This window comes from Clupea harengus, chromosome 9 (assembly GCF_900700415.2).
Source record: "Clupea harengus chromosome 9, Ch_v2.0.2, whole genome shotgun sequence".
Lineage (NCBI taxonomy): Eukaryota > Metazoa > Chordata > Actinopteri > Clupeiformes > Clupeidae > Clupea > Clupea harengus.
The window spans coordinates 10139875-10149229 of record NC_045160.1 but is presented as its reverse complement, the minus strand read 5'-3'; the positions used below and the strand labels follow the sequence as shown (position 1 = coordinate 10149229).

At 42.1% G+C, this 9355-nt stretch overlaps 1 protein-coding gene across 1 annotated transcript; it reads left to right on the top strand.

Moving 5' to 3' along the window:
* LOC105901431 (dystrophia myotonica WD repeat-containing protein-like) lies at positions 1-4107 on the top strand (the record flags this gene model as incomplete). The annotated part of the gene is made up of 4 exons (XM_031572840.2): positions 1-790; positions 992-1167; positions 1213-1704; positions 2342-4107. Coding segments are annotated over 4 exons (1518 nt in total), but the record flags the coding sequence as incomplete, so codon positions are not given.
* Positions 4108-9355: the final 5248 nt, after the last annotated feature.

Genomic DNA, 9355 nt, shown 5'->3' with positions numbered 1-9355 from the left:
TTGTGCATTGTGCATAGATATTTTTGTCTAAAAGTTAGACAGGCTCTGTTGCATAATCTGCTGTCCTCTCCTCTATGTTCTGTTGTCCTCTGTCCTGTTCTCTTCCACTCTGATCCCCCTGGCTGGCACTCCTTTTATTTTTTTCCATCTCTCCAGCGGCTGATTGACAAGACCAAGGTGACCTGCCTGAAGTGGTTACCCAAGTCAGAGAACCTCTTCCTGGCCTCTCACGCCAGTGGGCACCTGTATCTGTACAACGTGGAGCATCCGTGTGGTACCACAGCCCCCCAGTATTCCCTGCTGCGCCAGGGTGAGGGTTTCGCTGTCTACGCCTGCAAGAGCAAGACGCCCCGCAACCCGCTGCTGCGCTGGGCAGTTGGGGAGGGGGGGCTCAACGAGTTTGCCTTTTCTCCAGACGGTGTGCATGTTGCCTGCGTGGGACAGGACGGCTGCCTACGTGTCTTCCATTTTGACTCCATGGAGTTGCAGGGCGTGATGAAGAGCTACTTTGGGGGGCTGCTGTGTGTCTCCTGGAGCCCAGATGGTAAATACCTGGCCACAGGCGGTGAGGACGACCTGGTCACCGTCTGGTCATTCAGCGAAAGTCGCGTTGTGGCCCGTGGACATGGACACAAGTCGTGGGTGAACGTGGTGGCCTTTGACCCCTTTACCACTAGCCTAGAAGAGGAGGAGCCAGGTGAGCAGAGTGGAAGCGAGGAGGACCTGCATCAGCCAGGTGGAGTGGGAGGTGGAGTGGGAGGTGGAGTGGGAGTGGGAGGTGGAGTGGGAGGTGGAGGTGGAGTGGGAGTGGGAGTGGGAGGTGGAGTGGGGGTGGGAGTGGGGGTGGGAGTGGGAGTGGGAGGTGGAGTGGGGGTGGGGGTGGGGGTGGGAGTGGGAGGGGTAGGGGGAGGAGGGGGGCTGCATTTTGGGAGAGTACGCACCAGCAGCACTCTCTCCCGTCTCTCACGCCACAGCTCTAAGGGCAGCCGAGCCCCATCCGTGACGTACCGATTTGGCTCGGTGGGGCAGGACACCCAGTTCTGTCTGTGGGACTTGACTGATGATGTGCTGTACCCTCGGCTGCCCCTCTCGCGTGCCATCACCAACACATTTGGGTCTGGGCTGCCCTCCTCCGGCAGCAGCAACATCAACAACACAGGGGGATCTGTAGGGGTGGAGGGGCACCATCACCCCACCACCAACACCCACCAGCCCCCAACACTTCCTCTCCCGCGCTCACTGTCCCGCTCCAACTCCCTCCCCCACCCAGCCGTAGCTACTGCTTCCAAGGGCCAGAGTGGGGCAGATGGCAGCAGTGGGGGAAGTGGAGGGGGCAGCGCTGGGGGAGTCGCTGGCTCGGCATTCAGCATCGGACGCTTCGCCACGCTCTCCTTGCAGGAACGCAAGTCAGACAAGTCAAGTGGTGGCGGGAGCGAGAAGGAGCACAAACGCTACCACAGCCTGGGCAACATCAGCAAGAGCAACGACAAGCTCAACATGGCCCCGCGCAGCAGCCGCCTGGACGCAGCCAAAGTGCTGGGCACCACCCTGTGCCCGCGCATGAACGAGGTGCCCCTGCTGGAGCCTCTGGTCTGCAAGAAGATCGCCCATGAGAGGCTCACGGTGCTGGTCTTCATGGACGACTGCATCATCACTGCCTGTCAAGAGGGGCTCATCTGCACCTGGGCTCGGCCTGGTAAAGCGGTAAGGTTCCATGCTTGATGCTCCTCCTGCACTCATGTTGCTGCAAAAGAGTTGATTGAAAATGTATTGAACTTTTTGGCAGGGCCGAAGGTTACTGTGCTTTTACACTGTTTCGTTAAAAAAGAACTTTGTGGCAATTACGACTAAAACTGTTTAATTTAGTCTCACTTTCAGTTGGGTTTGAAGGAATGAAAACACTTTTACAGAAGATGCTCCCTAGTGACCTGTCTCCTGTGGTCCAAAGAGCCTAATCATCTTTTCTCTTCTGTTCACGCCACACAGATATGAACATGTTTAATGGCAAATGAACAGCCTGTTAAGTTCAAGAGCACCAACTCTGTTGTTTCGGTAACACTGGCCAGTTGTCTAAACAGGGAAATGTATCTCTCTCTCTTGATTGCTATGCAATAGAAATGTCTCAGATTCCTTGTAATTCTGCATTTAACAATGAGTTACATATTTGTTACAGAATTCTGTGATTCCACACTTTGGACATCCTAGGGCCCTAATGCTAATGTATTTTTGCTGTGACTTGATTTCTAAAACAAGGTTTAACACATTGGTGCTTCTTTTTTCTGTTTCTCTAACACTCTCTGTTTTCTTCTGTGTGTTTGATTCACTCTTTTGGTGTGAGCAGCACCCGACCCAGTCCTTGGGAGCACAGAACGGGAACTCACCCAGTGGCACAGTGGTATAGCTGGGAGAGGATTATTGCACTGCTTCAATTCAACTCAACCCAGCCCCCCTTGGCCATCTCTCTCCTGGGCTCAATACACAGCAATGCACCCATATCTGGCCCCGCATCCATCAAATAGACTCAGATATAAAATCCACAAGTACAGTGGACCATCATTTGATTTTCTATTTTCCTTCTGGTTTTTGTGTGGATTGTAAGACCTGTTCATTCACCTCAACTGTCCGGTCACCTATGCTATTGTCCTTAAGATCCTTAACCTATCAGAAAGGCTTCTGAAGCTAAATTGGGGGGACAGGATCCTTTTCAGTCAGCCACAAGAAACTCTGTTTGCAAAACAGTGTGTAATGCCACGGCCATTGTATTTTATTTATTTATTTTACCATAAGACTGTTCTAATTTATATTGTACATATTGAGAATATTAAGAGGACTATGTGTAATGACATGACTCATAAAATAATAAAGCAGATCAAATTAATATATGAAGATCCTATATTGTATATAATGACACATTTAAAGTGAATGTTTGAAACATAGGGGATGTTGTCGTGTTCTTGTGTGCTAGAGTTCTTGGAAAAGGTGTTTTAAAAAAAAAAAAAAATGTGTATGAATTTTTCTCATGAACAAAGGTGCATTATGGCTTCTCCAGCATTAAACACTGACAGTCTTTGCAGTGGCTGCTATGCTCCGATAGTGAGTTGGTTTATGCTCTATAGCAAGTGTAGCCCCAGAACTAAACAGTACAAAGACAGACACTACACGCAGCTGTAGAGCATGCATTTAGGCGGAATAGTGTAGCATCCGGTAAGCTCCATCTCTTTACACCTGCAATGCCTCTTGCAAAATTTTGCACATTTTACAGTTGAAATGGAAACCTACTACCGGGTCAGTGGAGGCAGAGGTTTCAATGTTACTAGTTTTTCTTTATCTGTATTCTAATTTTCTATGTTTGTTTTTCTTTTTCTGTTTCATTTTGTTGTTTATTTGCTGAAGCGGTATTGTCAGGATAAACCAAGCTACTGAACAGAAGTATGCTAACTTCCATGTGGTCTACCTTTGTCTGGAAACGAGTCATGCTGTCTTGTGACCAGATGTTTTTTATGGTTTAGTGTTGATTTGCCAATGCTGTCTGCTCACCATATGTTAATGCTACCTGTCACGTAAGCATTATGGAATTTTATATTTGAATCATCTTTGTTGTAGCCTTTTTGTTTTCACAAGTTGAGCAGACCATGTGTCTTATTGGATAGCACTGCAGCTTTTTTTTCTTCTGATCACCACAAGGCAATTGAACCACTGAGAACGTCATGCCTACGTGGTAAAGCAAGGAACCTTAACATTACCATCAGTCAGTAGTAGTGAATTAAAGACAGACCTAGGTCCAGTTATTTACACTGGACACCAAGTTACAGCCCTGGGGACAAAATGCTTAGTGAGACTTTATTCCACACTGCAGGAATGTACCATTCCATCTCACGGGGGCCATGATATGGGCCATTCTATTAAGAAGGGGAGAGGCAATCATTCCATGTGTCAGTTTTTATTTTTATGTTGAGCAGTTTACAGTTTCTGTAGCATGATGGGATGTTTTATTTATTTGTATTATGTATGCATTAAACATGCACATACATGTATGCCTGAGGTGGTGCAGTGATGAGAGTTATCAAAATATGAAATTGAAAAGTTATTAAAAGTTTCCTGCAAACATCCCTTCTCTTCTCGTAGTCTTCGGTTGAATTGAAGAAGTAGTTTGGTGAGAGTTCCACTTGCTGTAGACACATTTCATTATTCAAGATATTGTTGATGACTGTTCTTTCTTCCTGCCTAGATGTTCACTGCAGTTATGTGGACAGTGTAACTAGCAAGTAAAGGTAGCTTGTTTTTCATTTTGTTGCATAATGCCACATACCTAAATCATCACATATTTGACACATTGTCACGTCTTGAATCGCAAGAACATAAACATGCAAGCATGTGTACATTTTTTGAATGTATGAGGTGATCTTTTTTCCCCTTTTTACAAAGTCCATAAGGAATATTTCAACAACACTATGATTAATTGACTAAATACCCCTTGCTGTTAAATAAAGATATAAACATATTTCCTATCATAACGTGAAATTAACAATGTATTTTCCAGTGATTAAAGAAAATCACAGCATTACTGTCTAGAATTGATTATTAAGCTCCTTACCTGTTTCTTCAGAGAGGACTCGTTCACTTGCGCATCTAGATTTTCACAGCTCGTTTTGGGTTCACTAGGAAAGAGAGGGATTGGAAAGGCCCCTTTAGTTGAAGGGCTCTTGTATTGGCATCATTGATAATATAATTCATGTGCAAACATCTGGCGCAAACAATCACCTAATGCGCAAGTACTTCTATAGACGCTTTACAACACAACAACAAAAGCACCAATATGTGAGTGGGTCCCAGCCATCAGGTCTGGAGAGAGTGAGAGAGTGACACATTACTATTCCCATTCTTTGGAAGTTGCAATGGCTGCAAATGGCACCTGAGTGGTGATGACCACAGCAACCCAAACCCTGTGCTGGCCCACTCCACTGATCATGATAGAAACCCAACTAGAACAAACGTCTTGACAGCAAAATGCCATATTCTAACTAGATGAACCCGCCATCACCCTAAAGTCCAATCTCAGACAGGGATTTTTGAAAGCTGACAGCGAGTGACCTGTCACTGGGCTGTTCTCCCACACACGCCGTGCTGATGAATCGACCATCATGTAGAGTCAGTGTATGAAGGTCAGGATAACTTGCTTTTCAGTTCCAGACAGGAAGCTTTAGCTAAACCTCTACAGCGCATGTTTAAAGGACAAACCTTCTTCTCAGTTATGACTGAACATCAGCTGCTGGTATACACCATAAGCCAACACTCCTCTGGCTGTATACTAGACTAGCTTCACACTAATAGTAATGTTATACTACTGCTTTGCACTATTTTGCTCTGTTTACACAATTTAAAGACAATAAACACCTTTTCAGCGTCTTAAAGCAACAGGCCTCAATTCTGGTGAGAGGTTGTTGATATTTGAGCTCAACAGCCAATCAAATGACACCCTTCCATTCCATGCTCCTGAAACAAAGTGTAGATGAGCTGGAAGAGTGTATGGCTCCTTCTGAACCACTTTATGTCCCGTTTACAGATCCAGGACTGCATGAAGAGACCTTTCAGTGCTCATACTGGATAGACATTCAATCTAGCTGAATTTGAGGAAAAGTGAGATGTATTATAATCAAGTACTGTTCCTTTAAGTATTTAGCAGACAGAGAGATACATGGGCGTGGGTGATCACATTTTAGCTGTACTTTGTGCAAACACTGAAGTGTCACTAAATTAGTCTGACTGAGTATTTTTGGTGAATGGAATTAACAGTCCCATATTTCCATCTTTAGCATCTGCTGGAACTTATGAAAGACTATAAAAACTCTATTGCTCTGTCTAAATTAGACAAAATATATATTATGTATTATGTTAATATGTATCGTATATAATATGTATGTTTTCTTGTTTTGAGTACAGATAATCATCAACTTTATTGTTTAATTGTTTTATTAATTGTTTACTGCAGTGTTTTATGAGCTGTCCTGACTCTCACCAATCCCAGTAATATTGCATAGATGGAGGTATTGTGAATGTCCCATTTATGACATTCACCTGGATATAAAAAAGCATAATGTGTCTAGATTTGTAGAACATGCTGTATAGAAAAATCTCCAGATTTTGTATGATTGATACTGTGTCTCATTTCTGCGCCTAAATTACCATGCTGACAAAATCAAACTGAGCAAATCATGAAAGATGCATGCACCATATCAGCCAACCATCACTAAACATAACTCATAAGTTAGACATAACATAACAAAATTCCTATACACCTTGCCAGGCAGCAACTCCCTCTCCCTCTCCATCTAAATCATAATATCATAATCCATGAACCCATGTATTTATTTATTTGTAACCTGGCAGCAAATAATCGTTATGGCAGCACGGCTCTTTTACCCTCTTTGTTAAATAACTTACTTTCTTATTCCTATGAAGTATCTCTGACCTGTTGTAAACTGCAGATATATTGCATTCACACATATGCAATCATAGAGTTTACAATTCTAGCAGTGATGTGCTACGATCGTTATCTGGCCATCTGCCAACCACTGCACTATCACAGAATCATGTCCATCACAAAAGTGTGCAGTCTTGTTGCATTTTCATGGTTGTATCCATTAGTTGCTTTTGCTCTGTTTTTCACTCTCACTTTGCGATTAACATTTTGTAGTAGAGTAATAGAGCGAGTGTACTGCATTAACTATTCTCTTGTCAAGCTGTCCTGTACTGAAACGTCAATGGAGAGTACTGTGGGTTTATTGTCTGTAGTTGTGTATACATTCTCTCAGCTTATTATTACAGTTCATTCTTATGCAAAGATGCTGAAAATTCGTTTTTTTTGGCTCTAAAGAATCTAGAACGAAAGCAATGAAAACATGCACCCCGCACATCATAGCCATCATAAATTATAGTCTTGGGTGCTTTTTTGAAATAGTCCAGAGTCGATTTCCCACAAATAATTCACCTTTCGGAATACAAATATTTATGTCACTGTATTTTTTGATACTTACACCATTTCTAAATCCAGCCATTTATGGACTGAGCATCCAAGCTGTGAGACGAGATATACTTAAATTGTTTTCTTGTAAAAACAGATAAGTCAAATATATGTATTGTTAAACTTCCAATGATAACTGAGTGACCAATATTCATTATCATGAATGTTTATATGGCAGTCATCAGAAAGGGCATCAATTCATATCCCTCTAATCTATTACAGTATAGTGGTGGAGGTTATGCGTGAAGTATATACATCTGAACGCAGTAGCTGTATTTTAGTTTGTACTACACATGTTTAAGACACATACTTCACTGTAAATACTTGCTCCTACAGCATGGCATATTGTTAAAACAGTGCCCTTATAAAAATACATCTCTGTTTTAAGATAAGCATCATATTAATAGTTACAGCATAAATATCTATGATGGATAATCGTGTGTAAGAATATTTTGTATTCCGACGAAAACAGTGTGAATTTAGTCATATCACAAGTTGAGAAAATCTTGGAGGTGGACAGTTCGATATATTATGAGATGACACTATAGTCCCATAGTCCCTGAAGCTCATCGAAATCCAAGGGCTTATTAACCCTTTGATGCACAAGCTATATGCAAACCCCTTCTAATTCACAAAATGGGTCAAATTTCCTATGTTAGTTCATAGCTGAGTTTAACTTTGCTATATCTTCTGAAATCTATTTCTTTCATCATTTAGTGTTTCATGTGTTCATTAAATGTTTTTGATGATCACAAATCATTGGTTCATTCTTCCTTTCATTCTTACAAAACTGGTTTTGTATTAATACATAAAGTTTACACAGAAATGACCCGTGTATGCATGTATGTAAAAAAAAGATGTCAATTTGATGTACTATAGAATTTTGTTAAAAGAATGATGTAGCAGTGATTTAATATTTAAACCTTTTTTTGTCACTTTAACACATAACATATGCATATCACTGATAACCAATAACACGGATATTGAACTCTACTGTAACTGTGACGGTAAATGTGACCGAATGAAATAAAATAAAATTGATGAAATAAAATCACATGGATACAGTGCAAACTGCCATCTCACATGCCTCACAAATTTAACAAATGTGCGTTCTGAGTCTTCTATGTTATGAAGAGGTCTTCTTCATCTACAAGAGATAGATTCCAAAACACACTCACAACTGACAATAAAATATGTCAACAGTTAGCTAGTTAATAGCATTGAACATAATTCTGAATGTAAAAGTCAAGGTAACCTTAACCTTAAGTGTCTGATAACCTAACCTAATAACCCTTTTTCTTTTCTTGGGTAAGTAAAGCAATGAAACAGAAAACCAAGTCAATGGTGGCAATTATTTACATTGCAGGTGGGGAGGTGTAGGCCGAGGGTTGCTGCAAATAGATCAGGTGGGGAGACAACAGCAGCATCCCACAGCAGAAAGGGACAAAGTGAGTGGGTAGAGTTTGGCTGCCTAGTATGCGTATATATACTTAATGGATATGGTGATGAGGAACAATGTTTCCACAGCCATCGGCGTTTGCAAGCAAAGGTCATACTATGAGAGAGAACATTTGGTTACTAAACATCAATTTGATAAACAGATAAAGAGATACATTTAGGTAAACAATCAACAGTATGGCCACTTTAACTGTCAGTATTACCATATTATGATTTAGATGGAGAGGGAGAGGGAGTTGCTGCCTGGCAAGGTGTATAGGAATTTTGTTATGTTATGTCTAACTTATGAGTTATGTTTAGTGATGGTTGGCTGATATGGTGCATGCACATTTTAGTTATACAAGGCTAGCAAGGGAGGCAGGATACACAACAGTGCACATCTGCCTGGCGAAAGCCACAACACATGGCGCATGCTGTACCCGGGATCTGTCCTTCCCAGTCCAACATGCCCTTCTGTAGCCCAATGGTATTGCAAGGGCGTTTTTGTATCGCGTTTTTGTTCGGGTTCTCCTACACGCTTGGACAGGGAGAGGTATTTAGTTGGTTGTAAACAATTAAAACAGGAGCTGTGAACTGTTGAGATAAGAATGTAGTCACTTTGTTCATGTTCGTGACTATTGTATTTATATAGCTCCAGAACAATGCATTGTCTCAAGGCGCTTTACAAAGCCCAGAGCCTGAACCCCTTTAGTGCAAGCACAATGGCAACAGGGGCAAGGAAAAACTCCCTGTTATTCAGGAAGGAACCTTAAGCAGAACCACGGCACATGAGGGGGGGACCCATCTGCTTGAGATAGCCAACACACTACTACTACTACTACTACTACTACTACTACTACTACTACTCATAATAATAATACAAATAATAATATTACC